General features: G+C 60.3%; 3 protein-coding genes across 11 annotated transcripts; all 3 read right to left on the bottom strand.

Moving 5' to 3' along the window:
• Window positions 1-3,549: 3,549 nt before the first annotated feature.
• On the bottom strand, window positions 3,550-8,381 carry CHRNG (cholinergic receptor nicotinic gamma subunit). Of its 2 annotated transcripts, XM_065073540.1 has the most exons (12): window positions 8,174-8,331; window positions 7,643-7,782; window positions 7,484-7,528; window positions 7,163-7,272; window positions 6,912-7,067; window positions 6,572-6,669; window positions 5,581-5,784; window positions 5,195-5,309; window positions 4,832-4,946; window positions 4,277-4,481; window positions 4,052-4,185; window positions 3,550-3,969 (listed from the first exon to the last, which is right to left on the bottom strand). In XM_065073540.1, exons 1-12 carry the CDS (start codon window positions 8,214-8,216, stop codon window positions 3,802-3,804), a joined length of 1,533 nt encoding a protein of 510 aa, XP_064929612.1. In that variant the 5' UTR covers window positions 8,217-8,331; the 3' UTR covers window positions 3,550-3,801. The 2 variants fall into 2 exon arrangements, with proteins under 2 accessions (XP_064929612.1, XP_064929613.1); XM_065073541.1 differs by lacking the exon at window positions 6,912-7,067 and having other exon boundaries at window positions 8,174-8,381.
• Window positions 8,382-9,230: 849 nt separating this feature from the next.
• On the bottom strand, window positions 9,231-13,434 carry CHRND (cholinergic receptor nicotinic delta subunit). 3 transcript variants are annotated; one of them, XM_005513246.3, is made up of 12 exons: window positions 13,209-13,434; window positions 12,401-12,546; window positions 12,195-12,239; window positions 11,992-12,101; window positions 11,731-11,886; window positions 11,385-11,500; window positions 10,935-11,135; window positions 10,469-10,580; window positions 10,232-10,346; window positions 9,808-10,009; window positions 9,594-9,712; window positions 9,231-9,507 (listed from the first exon to the last, which is right to left on the bottom strand). In XM_005513246.3, exons 1-12 carry the CDS (start codon window positions 13,432-13,434, stop codon window positions 9,325-9,327), a joined length of 1,731 nt encoding a protein of 576 aa, XP_005513303.2. In that variant the 3' UTR covers window positions 9,231-9,324. The 3 variants fall into 3 exon arrangements, with proteins under 3 accessions (XP_005513303.2, XP_064929614.1, XP_021136269.1); XM_065073542.1 differs by having other exon boundaries at window positions 12,401-12,526; window positions 13,209-13,391; XM_021280594.2 differs by having other exon boundaries at window positions 12,401-13,391.
• Window positions 13,435-13,533: 99 nt separating this feature from the next.
• Window positions 13,534-20,533, bottom strand: PRSS56 (serine protease 56). Of its 6 annotated transcripts, none has more exons than XM_065073536.1 (17): window positions 20,398-20,533; window positions 19,536-19,697; window positions 18,663-18,872; window positions 18,067-18,120; window positions 17,554-17,743; window positions 17,347-17,455; window positions 17,109-17,268; window positions 16,817-16,959; window positions 16,521-16,680; window positions 16,210-16,398; window positions 15,952-16,113; window positions 15,757-15,820; window positions 15,322-15,484; window positions 14,780-14,924; window positions 14,568-14,648; window positions 14,182-14,288; window positions 13,534-14,053 (listed from the first exon to the last, which is right to left on the bottom strand). In XM_065073536.1, the coding sequence occupies exons 1-17, from the start codon at window positions 20,417-20,419 to the stop codon at window positions 13,880-13,882; spliced, it is 2,295 nt and encodes a 764-aa protein (XP_064929608.1). In that variant the 5' UTR covers window positions 20,420-20,533; the 3' UTR covers window positions 13,534-13,879. The 6 variants fall into 6 exon arrangements, with proteins under 6 accessions (XP_064929608.1, XP_064929607.1, XP_021136266.2 ...); XM_065073535.1 differs by having other exon boundaries at window positions 14,780-14,927; XM_021280591.2 differs by lacking the exon at window positions 18,663-18,872 and having other exon boundaries at window positions 14,780-14,927.
• Window positions 20,534-20,583: the final 50 nt, after the last annotated feature.

Below are 20,583 nucleotides of genomic sequence, written 5' to 3' on the forward strand. Positions count from 1 at the left end.
GCAAAGCACCCCAAGTGCCAGTGGTGGCCAAACTTCACCATATTTGTGGACTAACATGGGCAGAGAAGTTAGAAATGTAACATCTTGCTTAAAAAATGAGGTGCTTTCTTCATCTTTGCACCTTCTTCATACTCCCTGGTTAGCAGTGCCTTGCACCCAGCCCTGTTTCTTGGGGAGAGGGATGTAGCCTCTCTGAAATGATGATAAAGAGGTGTTTGGTGTCACTTAGTTACCTTGACTCTGTCTCGGAGATCCAGCAGTGCTACCCTGTGTTGGATCCAGGGAAAGGCTGAATGCAGCAGGGCTGTGTGGGCTTCTGGAGCACGCTGAGGTTTGCAAGTCTGGCCATCTGAGAACCTGAACCCCCCTGTGCGTGTGGCAGGAGAGGGTGATGGCCCAGGAAAGCTGTGACCAGAACGGGGTGGCGAGTGACCCTCCTCCAGGGTGAGACTGGGCTGATGGGTTGTTGCCTGGAAAGCTGCAGTTTGGATGCCACAGAAACAAGAGGAGCTAATTATTTCCTCTGATTTGCTTGACTACAACGCTAATTGTACTCATTAACAGCTCAAGCCTTTTCCCCTTTTCCTTGGGGAATCACGCAACTGTCTTTCATTTTTAATAGAGCCTTTGCGTTGGGCCCAGGAGGGGAGGCTCTGGCCGGAGATGGGGCACGTCTCCCACCCGACTTGCTCTGCGCAGTCCCTCGAGAGAAGGGGCCGCTTGGGCCAGTTTGGTACCAACCACAGAACCAGCAGCTCGTGTCTGAGACAATTATTGGCCTTGGGGACCAGGAAACCTTCAGCCTCCTGACTCCAATTGCAAATTCCTTGTGTTATTACTGAAGCCTAGACTGAAAGCAGTCAGGACTAGCAGAGGAAACTGTCTGAAATATTCAGTCTTCTGAGGGGTTTGTTTTCTGCGGTGAGGGTGCCTCTGGAAACGTTCGGTGCACTGACAGTGGTGACAAACTGCTCCCTTTGCTCAGGTGGTCTGTGCCTGCTGGCGCCTGGCTGGGTGCAGGGACCAGGGCACTTCATGGGCTGTGCCATCCCTCTTTCTCAAGACTCCACAGCCCTACTCCTACTCTTGCTGCTTGTTTGCCACCAGCTTGCAACCAAATGCTCTTTTCCAGTGATGGTTTGTTTTCCCTGCTGCGATCAGGTACCACTACGGCTGCTGCTTAAAATTCCTTTTAAATACAACTCTCCCCTGCTGCTCTTCCAGCATTTGTTAGGGGGGATTTAGTTGTAATTACATTTTGACAATCTAAGCAAAAATAGCCTTGCAAGGCAAGGCTGAAATACTAGCTGCAGGCTCCTTTTATCCACAGCGCATTTAGCTTCTTGCAGATGACATCACTTGGGGCTTTAGTCCTGTTGTTGTGCCCAGCTGCGCGTCGTGTCCACCTCTGCTATTTCATGGACTCGCCCACTTCTCGCCTCTGATACCCCGCGTCTAAGCTCACGCTGATGAGCGCAGGCTTGCTATTAAATCTGAAAATGCTGCAGTCCTGCTGTGTTTGCCCTTAAATACGCTTTGTGAGTGAGCTGTGGAAGAGCCCATCCCTTGGGGGCTGTTACTCTCCTCCCGCTGCTGCCGTGGTTGAGGTTTGGAGGAACTTAGTGCTGGTTCCTCTTGCTCAGCCGTGAAGGGAACGAGCTGGCTGGGGTGTGGACCTTGTCCTCTTGAAGGCTACAACTTTTCCTGACGTCAGGAGAAAAGCAGCATTTGATCAGTGCCAAGCACCAGGTTTGGTGCTGGATGGAGCCAGACTGGGTTTTGAACAGGGCTTTGGGGTTGTAGTCTACTCTGTCCTGCTAATAAAAGTGTGGGGTGGTTTGGGAGGGGCAGGAGCTTCTGTCACACCCTAGAAAAAAGTTTCAGATCCTCTTAATTCAGGAAGCAAGCCTGGACCCACGGGAGCCCCAAATCTGTGGCAAATTGTGACCTTCCCTGCTCTTCTCATCCTTCAGGCTTTCTCCATCCTTAAACTTGTTCAGATCCTTATGTTGCAACCTTTGAGGAAACCAGCAGGGCCTTGAACCCCTTCAAGCCTTGGAGTCCAGCCCCAGGGCTTTTTCTTTCTGCAGGAGATACCGGGGCATATGTGCTGTGGGTGTCTCTGGCTACAGCTGCTTGAGTGGGGGCTGATGGCTGGGCTTGGCTGAGGGGACAGTGGTGGGGGGCCTGCTGGGTGCTCTCAAGCTGGAGCTAAGGAGGAAATCTGCTTCTCAGCCCACAGAACGGAGTCCCTAGTTTTGGAGGGGAGCAGATGGAGGGTGCTTAGAGGGGGTTGTTGCCCCTCCTTAGTGCTTCTTGATGGATTGTAGGCACGTGGAGCTGATACTGGGCTGGAGGGGCTTTTCCTCTCTCGCTGCACTCCCCCCAGCACCCTGCCAGCTGCAGCAGGGTGACCTGCAAGGCGATGTCCCACTGGTTGCTGTAAGACACATCTGCTGTGTCATCATGGCTACTGCTTTTGGTTTTTTTGTCCTTGTCTCTGGTGCGGTGATAAACCCCGGGGACCTTCAGAGGACAGATAAAACCACTGCTTGAGGATGGTGAAGAACACGGTCTTGTTCGCATGCTCCTGGCAGGCTGGAAGAGCTCATCCCTTTCTGGTTGTGCTGCAGGGACATGCTGGGGACTGAGCTCACCTGGAAGCAGAAGCTCTGCGGAGTGGGTAGAAATGTGTGACAATACCTGGCCCTGTTCAAAGCTCCCTTGTCCTGGAGACTGGCAGCAGGGCAACAGGGACCCAGCAATCAATGGGAAATGACCAGGCATAGCACATCCTGGAGGTGGGCACAGGTGGTGTGAGTTGGACCCCAGGGGAGCAGACGCTGACCGCCACCGTTCCCAGGCTGACCTCCACATCTCCCCTGCCAGCAGGGACAAAGCCCTGGGGGCCTCAGAGGTCAGTGAGGGGCACAGGGGGACGCGGTGTTGCTGCGGTGGGGGGAAGGGGCTGTGTTTGACAGAGATGATCCCGTGGGGCAGGGAGGGCTGGTGGGGGAGTCATGTAATGATGCTGGTAGCAGGGTGGGTGCCAAGGGGCACCCATCCCTGAGGGGGGTTGGGTTCCTAGTGGCCCAGGGTCTTCTCACCCCAAGCTGCTTGCTAGGGAACAGGGACAGCGATTCAGCTGCCCCCAAGAACCACACCAGGGGCATAAATGGAGGAATTACCTGCCCTATATCCCCTCTGTGGCTCCATTGCTATGCCAGAATGGGGGGCTGTATCTGTGATTCCTGACGGTTGCCACCATTGGAGTGGCAAGGGATGCCAGGAATCCCGTTTGCCCCGGGCTTGAAGCTGTGAACTTGCAGCAGGGTAACGTGGCTCTTGCTGCCAGCACTGGTACACAACCCATCAGATGCCTGGATTCATCTTTGATTTCCCCTTGTCTCATCTCTCAGCACCCTTGCGGGGTGCTGGGACAGGGCTGTGTGGTTTAGAGAGCTGTAGCCAGACTGCACAGGTGGCAATCCAGCTCATCCAAGAGAGGTAACCCCATCAGTGGGCACACAGCAATGATGCCACAGAGGCTCATGAGACTGCCACGGGCTTTACTTCCACATTCAGCACAAACACAGCCACCCCCACAGCCACAGCTCCTGCCTTCCCCACCACTGCTGGGGGGTGGCAGAGTCCCCCCTGCTCCCCATCCTCCCCCAGCTCTGTGCTTGGCACCAGGAGCTGCTGTGCCCACAGGGATCTCAGCTCAGGCTGGTTTGGGGGTGCCCAGCCCCTGGCTCCAGCAGTCCCAGCAGCAGGAGGGCTGGCAGGGGCCCGTGGGCATCACTGCGGCAGGTACTGCTTGGGGTCCCCAGGGAAGGGCAACGCGGGCGCCTGGTTGAAGTGAGCCATGAGGAAGATGCCGACGGTGCCGCACACAAAGAGGGAGGCCATGATGAAGAAGCAGACGCGGTCAATCACCCGTCCCACCAGAATCCACTCTTCGCTCTCCTGCCGATGGCATGAGGAGGGGGGTGAGGGCTGCCCCCCATGTGGGTCCCACCCCCCCACACCCCCCCCAGCCCCAACTTACGCTGTTGAAGTCATTCTGTTCCCGCGTGGCTTTGGCAATGTGGTTGCAGGCATCCACACAGGCACGGATCTCAGGACCTGCCTCCTCCAGGCTCTGGCAGAAGTCCTGGGCACTGCCACTCTCCAGGCCACGTTCTGCAGACAGCAGAGTCAGCACAGCAGGCACCAGTTGCCTGGCACGTCACCCAGCCTCCCTGGGAGGTGTCAGTTCCCCAGGGGCACTCACCAATCTTTTCCAGCACAGTTTTCATCAACCCATCCCTCTCCTTCTGCTTCTCGAAGAGCAGCTCGGTCCGGGCTTTCCAGAGCATGTACTCATCAGCTTTCACCATGAGCCCCAAGGAGCTGCGTCTCCGGGCAGGTCGCTGCGGCCCCGGTGCCTCCTCCGGCATGTGCATGCCCAGGTAGTGGGGCAGGAGGTGCAGGAACACCTGGGCACAGCGTCACCCATGGAGACCTGAACCCCCAAACTGCCCCTGGGCACTCAGTGGGTGCGACAGGGTCCCCTTGCATTGCCTGGAGCATCCCCGTGGGGTGCCCTCGTACCACCAGGATGCTGGGTGTGTTGCCACCTGCTGCTCCTCAGTCCTCAGTAGTGGCTTGGAGGGGGTTGGTGGCACATTGTGGTCTCATGGGGACATCTGAGGGTTCCCTCTTTGTGCCAGGACTTGCATGCAGATTAAGGCATGCCAGCCATCCCACTCTGCAAGGGGCTGGCTGGGGTCCCCAAATACCCACCCCTTTCATCATGCATGAGGGGCAGGTGGATGGCAGCGGGTACCTGACGCACTCTCTGGGACATGGAGTGAGTGTTGGGTGTTCTCAGCGAGACGTTGAGGACGATGACAGCGTTCACCACGATCACCACAGTCACCACCATGAGGAAAGTCAGGTACCTGGGCAGGGGACACAGGGGCTGCTGAGCCACAAGCTATGGGTGTATGAGGTCCCTCCTGGGCTCAAAACTGGGGACGAGCAGTGGGACATGGGCGCGTGATAGCCCTGCCAGCCCTGCCTGGGCTGGGGGTTATTTCTGGGTCAGAGTCCTGTCCCTAGGCACTGCTGCACAGTACCCAGGGACCCCACTGGCATGGTGTGACAACACAACTGACACCTCCATCCCCGTGCATCACTTATCACTTACTTCCCAATGAGAGGCACAGCCTGGGAGGTCTCAGGCACCTTCTGGGCGATGAGGAAGAGGAAGACTGTCTGAGCCAGGAGGACGTTGATGGAGACGGTGCATTTCTGCCCACCCGCTGCCAAGGAGAGGAGGGAGGCAGCGGTTGGCATGGGGCAGCAGTGTGGGCATTGCGGTCCTTTGGCAAAAAGCCCCCACCCTGAAGCTGAACTGGCCAAGTCCTGAGGCTTTAACCGTGGGGTACATGGAAATTCACACCACCCACAAATATCACAGGAGTGGGTGAGAGATGGCACTGATGGTCCCCAAGCACGGAGGGAACAATGAGCCCTCCCTCACTGTGGCTGCCCCCATTACACATCCCCTGTGGCCATGGCACCAGTGCCCACCTTTGGCAGGAAGAAAGTATACCAGCACGGCCATGGCGGAGATGAGGACACACGGCACGATGATGTTGATGACATAGAAGAGTGGCTTGCGCTGGATGATGAGATAGAAGATGACCTGCTGGTACTGGATGTCATCTGGGGTGAAATGCTCCGAATTGATGATCTTCCGAGCCGGGCGGTGCTTGATGGCCCATTCGCCATTCTCTGCCATGAAGCAGTGATGTGAGTCCCACCACCACACTGGAAGCACTGAGGCTGCCAGTCCAGGGGGGAGGAAGGGGAGGGCTGGTGATCGACGTGGGGCCCATGGGGCACCCAGGATGGACACCATGTGGGGAAAGGTACTAGAGCTGCTGGAGGGGGAGATTAGCACTGCAGAGTGTGCCGGAGTGCCTGGGTAAAATACTCCTAAAGGCTGTTGGAGTGGGGACCTGGGCATCTATGGAGCATCTTGAGCCCCTCGGGGGGTCCCACAGTGAGTTTTGTGTGGGATTGGGATGCCCCACCTCCCTGTCCCCAGGGCATGGCGGGGGGAAGCCGAGCGTGACGCTGGGTGACAGCACGCTGTTTTCTCCTGCCATCTGTGGGAGCGATAGATTTTTCCCAATCAAGATTGCTTCTCGGGCTAGTAATGAAAAAATAAATCTCACTGCCCGAAAAGCATTTTGTTCCTTCAATATGCAATTAAAATGTGATGGAAAACGTCATCGTTTGGCCATGACAGCTACGTTCCCAGCATCAATCAAGCTCCCCAGGAGCGGTGTTCTCCAGGAGCCGCTGCCAGCAGTGAGATCCCCAAGCCAAGGGGGTTAGAAAAACAAATCTCTTTCACACTCCCACTTCCACTAATAACTTAAGCGCCCATCTAAAGGCAGGAGCTGCTAACAGCCCCCATAGCTCTGCTTTGGGCAGCCACCGGTGTACCACCAGGCCTGTTCGGTGTCCCCTGCAGTGTGATGCTCCTGTGTCACAGGGGCAGCTGTGGTGCTACCTGTGAAAGCCTCAGGGTCGATGGAGATCCACTCCACGGTCTGGCCATCCTCCACCGTCAGCAGCAGGTTGATTTCATTGGCGCTGTAGGTCTGGGATCTAGGGAGGAACAGGGGGGTGGCACAGGCTGGCGTGCAGCAGGTTGGATGGGGAAAGGGTGTCAGTGTGACACCGTTACACCAGCCACCTCCAGCCCTACTTAGGGGTGCCTGGCTTAGCCAAGGTGCCTCCTGCCACCAACGGGGTTCTGGGGCACAGGTAGGTGGCACTTGTCTCCCTGGGACCTCATTGCCCTGGGGCAGAGGTGGGCATCCCATGCCCATCCCTTGTCTGGTGCTCACTGGAAGACCATGGTGCAGTTCTGCCAGTCGAAAGGAAAATAGGTAACGTGGATGGAGCAGGAGCTGCGGTAGATGGCAGGGGGCAGCCAGTAGATGCTACCATCAGGGGACACCAGTACATTGGTGTAGAGAGTGATTTCAAACGTCCCATCGATGCTGGGGGAGAAAAGGGTGGTCTCAGTCTCAAACCATGCCCAGGGGGAGCTGCCGCCCCCTGTGGAGGGTGATGTCCACTCTGCCCTGTCACCTACTTGTTCTCCAGGACAACATCGGGCAGCCAGACCATGGTGGAGGGCACCCTCAGCAGCTGGATGTTGTCGTATTCCTCGGGGTCCCACCGCAGGCGATAATCGGACCATTGCTGTGGGAAGGGGAGCAGAGAACAGGGGTCACGGTGCTTCCTGAGGCGGGGGAGCTTGTGAGCTGCCTGTCCTGTTCTGCTCCCAAAATGGGCTCAGTGGGGGGCACCAACAAAAGAGGGTGCAGGTTACGGTGCCAACCCTCCATGGGGTGCCACCCTGAGATGCAAATGCGACCTGGGGGTTGTCCTGCCTGGAAGTGAAGGGTCTCACCATCTCGATCCAGACGTTGGTGGTGAGGGTCTCCTCCCGTTCGTTCTGGCAAGGAAGGAAGTGGGGAGAGAGCTTTAGTGCCCTGCCCACCCCTGCCCACTGCCCCATGCGTGGGGGCAAACCCCATCCTGCTATGGGGATGGGGTGGGGGTCTCTCACCAGGGAGATGAGGTTCGTGAGGGTGAGCTTGAGGGTGACATCAATGACCTGATCCCTGCGCAGGGCTGGGCGGAGGTGCCGGTTATAGTTGGTCATGAGGTCCTGGAGCAGCTTCTCCTCCTGGTTCCTGCAGCCCACGCCTGGGGAGCACACATGCCATGGGGGCACCCGGGGGTGGGGATAGCAGGGCCACGGATGGTCCCAGGACCTGCTGGCATGGGTGGGGGTGTGCAGGGTGTGCGTGGGGAGGGGATGTCCATGTGCGTGTTACTGTGGGTGTGCGCAAGCAGCTGTGTGTGCCTGTGTGTATCAGTGTCCCAGTGTGCAAGTGGGGGGGGGGAGTGTCCCCCACCCCACTCATCCCAGAGACCTCTCCAGGGCAGGACATGGGGACAATGGCTTGCCAGCATAGGGACACCCTGGTGGGACGGTGCATGGCGCTGCACACCCATAGGTGACAAACCCCCAAGGGCAAAGGCAGGGGATGACCGGGTGCCCCCCAGGCCCCCCCCCGCAGCAGACACCCCTTACCTGCCAGGGCGCAGAGGGTGAGGAGGAGGCTGTGGCAGCGCATGGCGGTGCCGCGGGGCGCAGAGGCTGGGGCTCTGCTCGGCTGCCTGCACGGCGCTGTTCTGGGCCTGGCACACGCGGGGACAGGACAGCTGTCCCCTGCCACCGTCAGCTGTTCCCAACAGCCACAGGAGATGGGGAGAAACGAGTGACCACCCACACCCCTCCCCGCCAGTGAGGTGATGACAGTTTTCTGGGAAGCTCCTCTGGTATTTTGTGCAGGGGGAGGTGGAACTGGGTCTGGGGGCAAAATGAGCTCTGTGCCTCAGTTTCTCCGTGTCTCTCACAGAGGGATGCATCTCCCTGAAGCACAAACCCAGGTGTCCAGGGTCATGGAAAAGGGGTGCCCCCCTGCAAGCACCCCCAGCAATGCCCTGTCCCCCCATGGTGGTGGCTGCCCCCGGGGTGTAGGGAGGGGAAGATGCAGATGAGTCCCACCGTGTCAGCCTGGGCAGTGATGTCTGCCTTGCAGGTCCAAATCCTGCCAGACCCTGTGCAGGGGAGTCAGGGTGGGGAGGTGAGATTCCTGGCTCAGTGGAAAGGACGTGACAGCTGTCTCGGGCCACTGCCGGTGGGGGGACGTCAGCTGTGCCCTCTGAAACCTGAGCCCTGGTGTCCCACTGCTGAGCCGGGGGGAAGTCACCCCTCTTGGCCCCCAGCTGGGTCCTGCAGGATGGAGTCTGGATGGGGGGGCACTCCTGGGTCTGGCTGGGGGCTCATGGAGATGGGGGGGTGATGTGGGCTCTGATGGTGTCTCTGCCCATTGCAAGGGGTCCAGAGGAGATGGTGCCGTGGTGGGGGGGTCCATCCCCTTCCCCAACCCACCCCATCCCGAGTGCACAGCCCAAACTGGAATAGCAGGGCTGGTACCACCACATCCTCTCTGGGAAACACCCCTTCCAGCCACAACTGAGCACCACCGCACTCCAGACACCTAAGAGCACCTGTTCCCTGGTGGTATCACCCTCCCTGACACACACACAGCACTCAGGAGGGGACACTGAGAGCAGCCAGCAGCTCAGCACCCTGTGGCAAGAAGCACCAGCTTTATTTCCACGAGCCAAGGTGGGTGAGTGGGAAGGAGCGGGGGACTGACACATGGGACCCCCCAGCTATATGAAGCGCTTGTTCTCCTCTCGATAGTCATAAGGGTCTCCAGCGAAGGGCAGTGGAGGGGGGTGGTTGTAGATGCCCATGAGGAAGATCCAGAGAGTGCCCACCACCAGCAAGGGGGTGATGAGGAAGAGGCAGAGGCGGTCCATGGTCCGTGCCACTTGGTTCCAGTTGTCCTTCTCCTGGGAACAGAGGTGGGAACCAGGCAGTGGGGGGCACAGCAGGCACAGGGAGTCCCCTTTGCCCCCTCATGGCCATGGGTGCCCACCTCGTTGTAGCTGTTTTTCTCCCGCATGTGCTTAACGATGTAGTTGGCACCATCAATTATGGGTTTTATGTGCTCATAGAGTTGCTCCTCGCCCGTATCTGTGCCTGGCGGTGCCAAACCTGGGGACAAGGAGGGTGGTGAGACAGGCTGCCACCCCCGGAGAGCCCCATTCGGCCACTCTTCCCCATGTTCCCGTGGAGGGGCTGTGGCTTACGGGCAGGGGTGACACGGCTGGACAGGCCATGACGCTCCGACTGCTTTTCAAACATGAGCTCGCTGCGGGACTTGACGCTGAAGTACTCCTCTGCCTTGGCGATGTAGCCGGCTGAGCTGAAGCGCCGGATGCACGGGGCACCCGCCGGGCTCTCGGACGGCTGTGACATGCCCAGCAGGCGGGGCAGGGTGTCCAGGAAGACCTGGGGCATGGGAGGGGGTGTCAGGCCCCTTGGCCACCTCCCCGGTGCAGTGCCACCTTGTCACCACCTTCTGCCTCCAAGCTGGGTGTGCAGCCTCTTGGAGCTGCACAGGTGGGACACCACAATGCAAAGCCAGGGCTGTGCTGTCCCATGCCCTCAGTGGGGCTCAGTGCCACCCCTGTACCTACCAGTTCACACACTCCAGCCCAGCACCCTGCTCACCTCTTTGACCCAGTCGGACATGACATGGGTGCTGGGGGTGCGGAAATGGAAGTTGAGGACCACGACACAGATCACCACCATGGCTGACACCAGCAGCATGATAAAAAGCAGATACCTGTGGAGAACATGGACCTGGAGCTGGCATTGTCACAGGGGCTGGGCACAGGCAGAGCTGCCTGCTAGCACTCTGGGGACTCTATGATGTCCCCACTGCACCCAGCAGTGCCCAGGACTCACTTGCCAATGAGCGGGATGGCGTGGGAGGTGGCGGGCAGGCGCTGGGAGATGAGCAGAAGGAAGACAGACTGGGCCAGGAGCACAGAGATCACCAGGGTCATCTTCTCACCACCTAGAGAGCAGGTGAGCTGAGGGCAAACCCTGCCCCAGGTCCCTTTCCCAGTGCCCCGATTGCCCTTTCAGTGTCCCACCATACACTGCCCCACATAGGGTTTTCTAGTATGGGGGTACCCCAGGATCCCACATGAGGTATCCCGTGCCTAAGTGCGCACTTGTCAAGATGTCTGGCTGGAATGATGGTGCCCTATGTGGTGGTGTCCCATATGGCAGTGTCCCAGTACCAGGATGTCCCTGTGTTGGGCATTAGGCTGTCCCCATGTCCCAGGACCTGATGCAAGTGTGGGATATGGAGGTGCTCCCCGAGGTGACCCCTATACCCAGTGCAGGTGCCACGGGGCTCACTTACTATCAGCGGGCAGGTAGAAGACGAGGATGGCCATGAAGGCAATGAGGATGCAGGGCGTGACAATATTGATGACATAGAAAAGCGGCTTGCGTTTGATGATGAGGTGGAAGGTGATGTCCTGGTGCTCACAGCTGTCAGGAGGGTTCTCAGGGTGAATGTTCTTGCGGGCCGGGCGGTGGATGATTTCCCATTCCCCGTTCTCTGCCAGGACACATGAGACAGTGCATAGCATGAGGGGACCCTGCCATGCCCATCCTCACCAGCCCCTCCAGCACAGGTGTCCCTGTCCTGGGGCTGGGTAGTTCCAGGCCTGGTGGGATGGGTGCAAGGGTGCCAAAGCCCTGGGCACTAGGGTGTCTCTATGGCAGGGTACCCCAATGGCAGGGTGCACCTGAGCCCCGTACAGAGTGTCCCACTGCCACAGGACACAGCAGAGAGCACAAGCATTACCTGTGAAGCCTTCGGGGTCAATGATGATCCACTCCACGGGGTAATCCTTGCCCGTCTCTGGGTCGTTTTCTGTCTTCAAGTGCATACTGATCTCCAGGGCGCTGTACGCTAGTGAGCTGGCCCATGGCCGGGGGAGATAGGCAGTGAGGAGCTGTGCTGGCTGCTTTATACCCATTACCCACCCACCCTGACCTCCAGCATGATGGACTTGGGCCACCGAGTCACCTGCAAACCCCCACCTTGCTGCACTCCAACAGCAAGGGAAGGTGCTGGCAGCAGAGGGCACTGCAGGGGGTTGGGATGCCCACCCTGCTGCCCACCCCTGGCCCAGCCAGCCCCCCAGCACCTGAATTTGAGGGTGCAGTTCTGCCAGTCAAAGGGGAAGAAGTCGACGTTGATGGCACAGGTGGTGCGGAAGATGGCGGGCGGCAGCCAGTAGACGTAGCCGGTGTTGTAGATGAGGACGTTGCAGTAGTAGGCGATCTCGAAGAGCCCGTCGTTGCTGGACCGGGAGAGAGATGAGGTGATGGCAGGGGCAGGGGGAGCCCTGGGCCTGTATGAGGCACAGTTCATGGTGTTTGGGAAGGGAAGCTGAGGCATGGCTCACTTGTTCTCTAGGACTATCTCAGGCAGCCACAGCATGTCTGGTGGCAGGCGGAGCACCTCAACGTCCCCAAACTCGGACTTGTTCCACTGCAGGCGGTAATCAGTCCAGCCCTGGAGAGGAGGAACCCCAGGTCACCCACTCACCACACTGGGCAACCCCATTGCCCATTCCTTGTTGTAGCCATGATGCCTGTCCCTACTCACATGCTCGAGCCATACGTTGGTGGTGAGTGTCTCATCTACCTCTTTCTGCAACGACAGCATGGGGCAGTGAGACGCCAGGGCCATGCCCTGCAGCTGTACCCCCCAGCCCAGGATCCCTCTCCAGCGATCCCCCCCATGCAGCCAGCCCTGGGGTTGAGGCATGGCCGGGGGGGAACCCATGGTGGGCACTGTCCACTGGATCTCACCAATGAGATGAGGTTGGAGAGAGTGAGGGCCAGGTAGACATCCACAACCTCGTCACTGGAGGTGACGGGGTGCACCTCCTTGTTGTAGCCCTTCTCCTCGAAGAGGTAGTGGATGAGCCGCTCCTCCTGGTTGACACAGAGCCCGCCTGGGGATGTCGAGTCAGGTAGACCAGGGTGGGCTACTGGGGCTAGTGCCACCCCGCAGGGATGCTCAGCAAGGGCAGGGTGGGGTAAGGATGGAAAAGACTGAAGGAGGCCAGGACACTGCATGTCTGTGCTGCACAGGGGCATGGACATGGGGGAATGACACACATGCAGGGGCACATATGGGCATGGGACAAGGACATGAGCACAGACACAGAGGGGCACGCAGATACAGAGCCAGTACACACAGGGACACACGAACATGAGAACCCTGGGCACAGACATGGTGGCACTGTGCACATAGGTGGATGCACACACAGTGGCACATGTGGACATGGACCCATATATGGAGGGACGTGGTCACAGATGCAGTGTCACTGTGTACACAGGCGCACACAGAGAGACACAGACACAGCGACACTGCGGACAGACACACACACACATGGCCCAGCTAGGGACACGGCTCCAGGTGGCACAGCCAGGACAGAAGAGCAGGGCATGCTCAGTGATAGGATTCTGCCAGGCAATACCCAAAATGCAGCCCTAGGGATGCTTATGCCCAGCTTGGACCCTGCATCACCACCCTCACTGATCCCACTGAGGGGACCCAGAAACCCCCAGCAACATGACAACCCCATGCCCCAAACCCCATGGTCCGGCTCACCCGTCAGCAGCAGTGCCCCAAGCAGGGCCAGCCGCCCCGGCAGGTTCCCCATGCGGTGACCACGGTGCACCCGTGCCGTGCCAGGCCCTGGCTGCCTCCCTGTCTGGCCTGGCCGAGCGGATGTCCGGCTGCTGGCCGCAGCGGGAGATGGATGGTGCCAGGTGCCTGGGGGAAGGGTGCCAGCACCGGATACCCGCTCCAACCCCCCCTCTTCCGGCACCCCCATGCTTGGAGAAGGGGAGACAGGCAGGCACAGGTGGTGTCACCGGCCCCATGCGTGTCAGCCCATCGCTCTGTGTCTGGGCATGGCACAGCACTCACCAGCTACTGGAAAATAAAACCCGTCTTTATTGAAAAATAGACCTTTCTCTGTACAAATAAATAACAGCCCAAGTGCCTCTAGGGAAAATGAGGTGGGGGTGGGCTTGCCAAGGTGGGGGTCCCAGGGGAGAGGAGGGCTGAGATCCTTGGCTGAGACACTCCAGGTCTCCCCCAGTGCCCCATTGCCCTGGGGAGGATGGCCAGTGCTGGCAGGAAGAGGGAAACTGAGGCACGATGAGGGACAAAAATGTGGAAGAGCCTGAGCTGGAGATGCAACTGTGTTCGGAGGATATAAAAGACCACTACCCCAGTGTCCCATCCCCATACTGGCATGTTGCCCCAGGGCACCATTATGTTTTCAGTGCCTCGAGTGCCAGAGCGACGAGGCCAGGCATGCTGCGGGCCAGTGAGTCGCTCTCCAGCCCCACCAGGCCAGCGAAGACCGTGGGGCGGCCCCCTACTGTGGCCCGCACCTGCGCCCGGTATAGCCCCTTGGCATTTTTGGAGGTCAAGTCCACCAGGATCTGTGGGGAGATGACAACACTGTGAGTTCCAGGGGAGCCAGGGGCACAGCAGGATGGTGATGGGCTGGGGGGTGGCACCGCCTGGCTGCCGGTGTCAGGGGCTTGGAGTCACTGGATGGGACACTCACCTCCTGGAAGGTCATGGCCAGGTCTGGCTCAGGCACCCGCAGCACCCATGCGTACAGCTCCCGCACCGCACCCACCCGCGCTGCCGACTCGTTGAGGCCAGGGCAAACTGTGACCCCAAGGACAGGCAGGAGAGAGATGGAGGGGGGACATCAGGGATGAGTCATGGGGGGATCATGCTGCTGCCCACCCGCCCCAGAGAGGAGCACCCATTCTCTGAGGGAGCAGGGGCAGAAGGTCCCTGTGGAGAGTGGTATGGCCAAGGGCTGTCCCACCAACACAGGACAACCAGCCCGGGGACTCGGGTATGAAGCTGAGGCCGGAGTTGTTACTGTCCCCATATTGGCACATGGCATTGCACAGTGGCCAGGGGCTGCAGGGCACTTACCTCTGCCCACATCTGCCTCCTCCTCCTCCACCCCTGGGAGCTCCGTAGGCACCAGCTCACGTTTCTCCCTTGGTGCAGACCCTGCCACCAAGAGAGGTATGAAAACCCCAGTGGGGACATGGCTGGTGGGCACTGCCTGGGCACAGGGCCATCAGGCAGAAGGACACCCTGCTGCCACATCAGCCCCAGCACCCCAGGATCCCGGGGCTCACGGCTGAGTGCAGGGGTCCCTGACAGTTTTTCAGGTGCCCATTGTGGTTCCATGGCTTCAAGAGGGGTGTCGAGGTCCAGCTCTGCCCGTAGCTGTGCGAGGAAGGCTCGTCCCTGTCCCACCAGCTCCTCCACCACCTCCTCTCCCTGCTGAAGGGAAGGGGGAACAGGCTGGATGGTGGGGCAGCCACAGGGCACTTGTAGGCACATCCAGGTGCACAGTGGCAGAGTGCAGGGCATGGCTGGGCTGGTGTTGGACATGTTGAGGACATGTAACATCTATATGGATCAGATCCTAAGCTGTGGGATAACAGCCATGGCTGGCTCTTCATTGGTTGTACTGAGAGCACTAGTTTCAGCTGAGGAAGGTGAGATGCCCCCTCTGTGGTGGCAGAGCAGGAGATGCCACCTCCATGGCTGTACAGTGGATGATGGGTTCAAGGGATGTCACAAAGGGATATGGGGGAACTGGTGGGTTTTGGTCCCTGGTGGCACTGTCACCAGAGGAGTAGGGCCTCCCCTGTGCCCATCCCTCCCCAAATACCTGCAAGAAGAGCCACGTCTCCCTCGGCAGCTGCTCCTCATCTGGGGTAGGTGCTGGGAAGCTGCCCCCCGCCATGGCCCTCAGCGCCTCCACCCAGTCCTGCAGCTGGGGCCCCACAGCCCCAAAGAGCCCTGCGAAGTGGGGTGACTGCCCTGTCCCCTGCCTGCAAGCACAGTGGGCAAGCTCAGGGCAGGTGCCCGGTGGCACTCATCCCCTCAGCAATACCACCCCACACACTCCCAGTGGGGCTTGCGTGGTCCTGGGCACCCTGGGGACCATGTCCACCTCCCTCCAGATGTTGCTTGGTTGCAGGAAGAGCAGGACCCCAATGATTTAGGCTGTCCCCCAAAAGCCATGTCAGCACCCACAGGCATTGTGCCTGCCTACCCAAACCGTTTAGCTCCCCACCTTGTCCCATAGCCCACCATGCCTCACCTGGAGGGGGGTCTCTGGGCTCCCTTTGCTGTGGGGCTGGGCTGGCCCCCTGCCACAACCAGGCCTGTGGGGACAAGAAGGGAACAAGTGGGACAAGGGATGGGCAAGCCACGTGGGGGTGCCAGAGCAGGCTGTTGGCATAGGGGTGACCGATGGGACCCTGAGTGGGCATGGGGTGATCCAGCGGGGATGTACCTGGGGCATCCCTGCGAACGCGGGGTGGGAAGAGGTGCCCATAGATCTTGCCCAGGAGCTGGGGCAGGGTGTGGGTGAGGAAGGAGAAGTCAAACTGGTTTCGGATGAAGTCACCAGCCCGGCGCAGGAGATCCACCAAGGTCTGGGCATAGGAGTGCAACTCTGCAGGCACACCAGGAAAGACATGGTCCTGGCACCACACTGGCCCCATCCCATCAAAAACGGGGTCCCTCCCCCTGTCAAGACACCATGGCTTACCACATCGTCTTGTCCTGGCACGGCAGGTCTCCTCGGCCAGGCGGGCACAGGCAGCCCGGCCTTGGGGGGGCCGGCAGGACCTGGCATAGAAGGCGCAGAGGCGGGCACGCTCGGGGGGCTGCTGCTCGGGGGGCAGCTGGGCCAGCGCCAGCAGGTCGAAGCAGCTCGGTTCCCGGCTGCTGGGGGCAGCTGCAAGGGCAGCGAGGATGCCATGATGTGCTGAGCCCCCACCCTGGAGTGATGTATCCCCAACAGGACCCCTGGCACCCACAGCTGCCTCCAGCCCCCCTGGTGTGGCTGACGGCACTCACGGTCCATCTGGAGGCTCAGCCAGTCCACAAAGGCAGCAACACGGGTGTAGACGCCCGGTTTGCCCCGCTCGCCGCAACCATCACCCCACGAGGTGATGCCGTAGAGGACGAAGCGGTGAGAGGAGGGGTCCTGGCACGCCAGCGGGCCCCCTGAGTCTCCCTGAGGGGGGATGCCCATGTGTCAGTCAGAGGCGGGACACCAGCAACCCTGCCAGGCTGCGGTGCATGCCCAGCACCACACACCACAAGAGATTTTCAAGTTTGGGGTCTGGCAGCCCCCCAGCACCAAGCATTACCTGACAGGAGTCTATTCCCCCAGACAAATACCCAGCACAGAACATGGCACTGGTGAGCAGGTCCTTGCCCAGGGCACCCCGACACGTCTCCTGGCTGAGCAGGGGCACCCGCGCCTCCATCACCACATCGGCTGTTGGCCCCTCTGCCAGGCAACACACCCGTTATGGGGTTCCCCGTGCCCAGGCACATCCCCCCTCTTTTGCACTCCCATACCCTGGCTCAGTGCACCAGCACTGGAGACGGCACTGAGAGGGAAGCCCCACACTCTGCAGGTGCTGGGGTGGCACCTACCTTCATAGAGGGACCCCCAGCCCACGATGTAGCAGGCAGTGCCAGGGCTGGGCTCTGCGGGGCTGCTGGGCAGGCACACGGGGCTGACGGTGGGCGACGGGGCCAACGGCACCGCCAGCTCCAGCAGTGCCAGGTCCCCATGAAATGTCTTGGGGTTAAACTGGAAGGAAACAGCGGTGTGCTGAGGGATGCCCTGGAGCATGTAGAGGGAGATCAGGGTGTATCCACCTCCACCAACCTTGGGGTGAGGCAGGATGCGCCGGACGGGCACTGTCCGCTCGCCCGCATCTGGCTTGCCCAGCTCATGGTCACCCACTACCACTGTCCACACCAGCTCATTCCGGTTCCTGGTGGGGGGCAGCAAGTTAGGGGGGAACAAGGGTGCCACACCATTCCCCCCCTCTACAGGGACAGCACCCCTATGTTGCCATGCCTCCCACCATACCCAGTGAAGCAGTGGGCTGCGGTGAGGACCCAGGAGTGCCCCACCAGCACCCCTCCACACATCAGCTCCCCGTGGAGCCGCACCGACACCAGCCAGGGCCAGGCCCCACGTGGGGCCACGCTGCCGCCCATGATCCGTCCTCGGTGGGCCGTGCCGTTGTCCTGGCGGCCCCCACGGTGCCCACATGTCCCTGGGAGACAAAGCCAGGGTGAGAAGGGGGTCCCACACTGCCGGGACGCCTCCTCTCCCAGGTGGCCGGGCACAGCAGTGCTGGTACGGCTGTGGCAGGTGGAGGGGGTGACGGGCAGCCCCCAGGGGTCAGGCAGCACCAGGCGTGCTGTCAAGCCTCATTGTGCTCACAGAGGCAAGCGGGCGGCGGGCCGGGGGCACCCCGCAGCCCGGCAGCTGCCGACGCTAACCTCTGCCCCCCAGCCCAGCAGGTAGCCGAGGGGCTGGGGGCTTCCACCGGCGTGAGGGGGGTGGTGTGGGCACTGCAGGGCCATCCCAGCTCACCTGGCATCACCGCCTCTGCTGTTGCATCGGCACCTGGGGCTGCGGCTGCCATCCCTGTGGGGACAGGCTGTCACAGCAAGTGGGGACAACCCCCCCAATGTCACCACCATGTCCCTGCTGTCCCCCATTTCCCCTGGTTCCTCTCAGTGCCTCCCAGATCCACATCATCCCAAACACTCCTGTCCCACCCAGGAGTGCATATCACCCCCAGTGGCTTGGTGTCCCAAATCTCTCCATCACCCCACTTGCTCCGTTCCCCCACACTCCCCTCTCCCACCTCAGATTCTCCATCACCCCTCAATGCCCTGTTCCTTCCAATCTGCTCCATTGGTCCCAACACATCCATCCTCTAAATCTCCACATCTCACCCCAGAAACCTCCATCCCACCAGTCTCCCCATCCCACCAGAGATCCCTCATCACCCTACCACACCCCTACACCCCCAGTCTCCCCACTCCACCCCAGCACCCCCTGTCAACCCCAGCATTCCACATCCCCTCCAGGAAACCCCAGGCATCCCCGGGCAATGCTCTGTTTGTTATTGTAGGGTCTCCCCTGTATGGGAGGAGATAGAGGCAATGCGGGTGCCCACTCACGGCACTCCTGGAGGCGGTGGAGGCAGAGCTGGGCACTGAGTGGGGTGCAGGTGTGTTGGGCCTCCTCGGGTGGGCACAGGTGCTGGTAGGGGGCACATGCCTGGCTCAGCGCCCAGTTGCGCTTGGGCAGCTCGGGCAGTGCCTGGGCATCCAGCAGGGCCTGGCAGCTGGGGGGCATTGTAGGGGGCACGGCAGGGGGCACAGCTGGTGCTGCAAGGACAGTGGAGAAGTGAGCATCCCCATGTCCTCCTCCCTGCCACCTGCCCACCTCTGCCCACGCCACCCCAGAATCTGCTTTGGGGCAGGTGGGAAGGGGGCATGATAGGGGCATGTAGTGTTGACATGTTTTGGTAAGGTCTCCTGGGTGCTGGGATATGTTTTGGAGGGATCTCTGGGAAGGAGACAAGAGATCGGGCAATGTTTTGGGTAGGGATCCAGGTGATGTTTGGGTAGGATCTAGAGAGGATGAGGAACTTCTTGGGTAGGGTCTCCGGGTGGTGTTTCGATAGGGTCTCAAGCCATTAAGGATATGTTTGGGGAGTCTGGGCACTGTTTCAGTAAAGCCTACATAGAGGAGACGGTACTGTTTAGATAGGGTCTTGGAGTATCATTCTGGTAGGGCTTCTAGAGGATGTGGTGGTGCTTTGGTAGGGTCCCAAAGCAATATTTGGGTAGGGTCTCCTGGCCATGAGGTGGTGTTTGGGTAGGGACTCTGGGCAGCATTTGGGTAGGGATTCTGGGCAGTGTCTGGGTAGGAATGCTGGGCAATACTTGGGTAGGAGCCCTGGGCAAACTTTGGGGGGGACCGTAGCCTCTGTTTGGGTAGGGTCTCCTGGGGACGGGGACATGGGGATCAGGGGGACCATGACTCACATGGGCAGCGGTGGGTGAGGTTGGCACAGGGGGGGAAGAGGCAGGGGGCACAGAGCCCGCAGGCACCCCGCTGCCACTGCTGCTCAGCCAGCGCCCGTTCCAGAGCCAGCAGCGCGCTCCTCAGCGCTGCCTCCAGCACCAGCGTCCCTCGGCTCGACAGCGCTGCCGGGCACATGCAGGGCGCTCAGACCCACTGTGTCCCCACCACAGCCCCTCACCACAGCCATGGGTGCCCCCAGCCCGCCCAGCATCTGTGCCCCAGTAGCTCCATGGTGAGAGTTATGCTAGGCACAGCCTGTCACTTGTTGGCATTGACTGTCACCTCCCTGGTGGGGTTGGCACATGGGCACATGGTGTGGGGAGGGTATTTGCCCAGGCCTGTGTGTGCCATATGTGTTGGTGTGCATGCATGTCTGTGCACAACAGTGCCCTCACCATGAGTGCACACTTGTGTATGCTGGGGTGTGTGTGATGGTGCCTGCACATCCTGCCCTGAATGTGCATCCCCATGTGTGCCTGCACCTGTGCCCACCTGTAGCCACCCACAGCCACCCTCCCACTGGTCGTGCCCTGTCAGAGGGTCCCAGGGCTGGCACAGGTACCCAGGCAGGAGGGAAAGCTGGCAGCTGTGGGACATGAACCACACTGCTCCCTGCAACCCTGGTATCCCTGAGTGCCATGAGCAGCATTTGCCACCCAGTCCAGACAGTGCAGGCATGAGGGGCTTTACCGAGGACCTGGGCATCCTACTTGCTCTTCCCCCACTTCCTGAGAGTGAAGCCAGGAGTCCCGGCTCCTACAGCCACCCCAGCCACGGCCAAACCCTCCCGTAAAGATGCCCCCATCCCTGTGCCGCACTGACCTTGCAGGACGCTGGCCGGCATGGGGTACAGCCCCTGGCCAAGGGGGGCTCCCCTCACCAGCTGCAGCAGCAGCAGCAGTGGCAGCAGCACGGGGGGGACCAGGCAGACCCCGAGAAGAAAGCCCCGTGTCCTCTTCCCTGCTCGTTCCATCCCCAGGCGGGCAAAAGGGGGCAGAAGGGGGGAGC

Source organism: Columba livia, chromosome 9 (genome assembly GCF_036013475.1).
Source record: "Columba livia isolate bColLiv1 breed racing homer chromosome 9, bColLiv1.pat.W.v2, whole genome shotgun sequence".
NCBI classification, from domain to species: domain Eukaryota; kingdom Metazoa; phylum Chordata; class Aves; order Columbiformes; family Columbidae; genus Columba; species Columba livia.

Coding starts and splice junctions, on each gene's coding strand:
- CHRNG (XM_065073540.1), bottom strand. CDS start 8,216: ATGCGCTGCCACAGCCTCCTCCTCACCCTCTGCGCCCTGGCAG. Junction 6,670..6,911: donor AACTGCACCATGGTCTTCCA/GTGAGCACCAGA, acceptor GTTCCTCCCTAG/ATCCCAGACCTACAGCGCCA. Junction 3,970..4,051: donor AACAGAATGACTTCAACAGC/GTAAGTTGGGGC, acceptor TGCCATCGGCAG/GAGAGCGAAGAGTGGATTCT.
- CHRND (XM_021280594.2), bottom strand. CDS start 12,880: ATGTCCACATGTGCCACTGTGTGTGCATCCACCTATGTGCACAGTGCC. Junction 12,102..12,194: donor CCAACGTATGGCTCGAGCAT/GTGAGTAGGGAC, acceptor CCTCCTCTCCAG/GGCTGGACTGATTACCGCCT. Junction 9,713..9,807: donor CAGCCGTGTCACCCCTGCCC/GTAAGCCACAGC, acceptor CCTTGTCCCCAG/GTTTGGCACCGCCAGGCACA.
- PRSS56 (XM_065073535.1), bottom strand. CDS start 20,419: ATGCCGGCCAGCGTCCTGCAAG. Junction 17,269..17,346: donor GCATCCTGCCTCACCCCAAG/GTTGGTGGAGGT, acceptor GTTTCCTTCCAG/TTTAACCCCAAGACATTTCA. Junction 14,054..14,181: donor TGGCCATGACCTTCCAGGAG/GTGAGTGTCCCA, acceptor ATCTCCCCACAG/ATCCTGGTGGACTTGACCTC.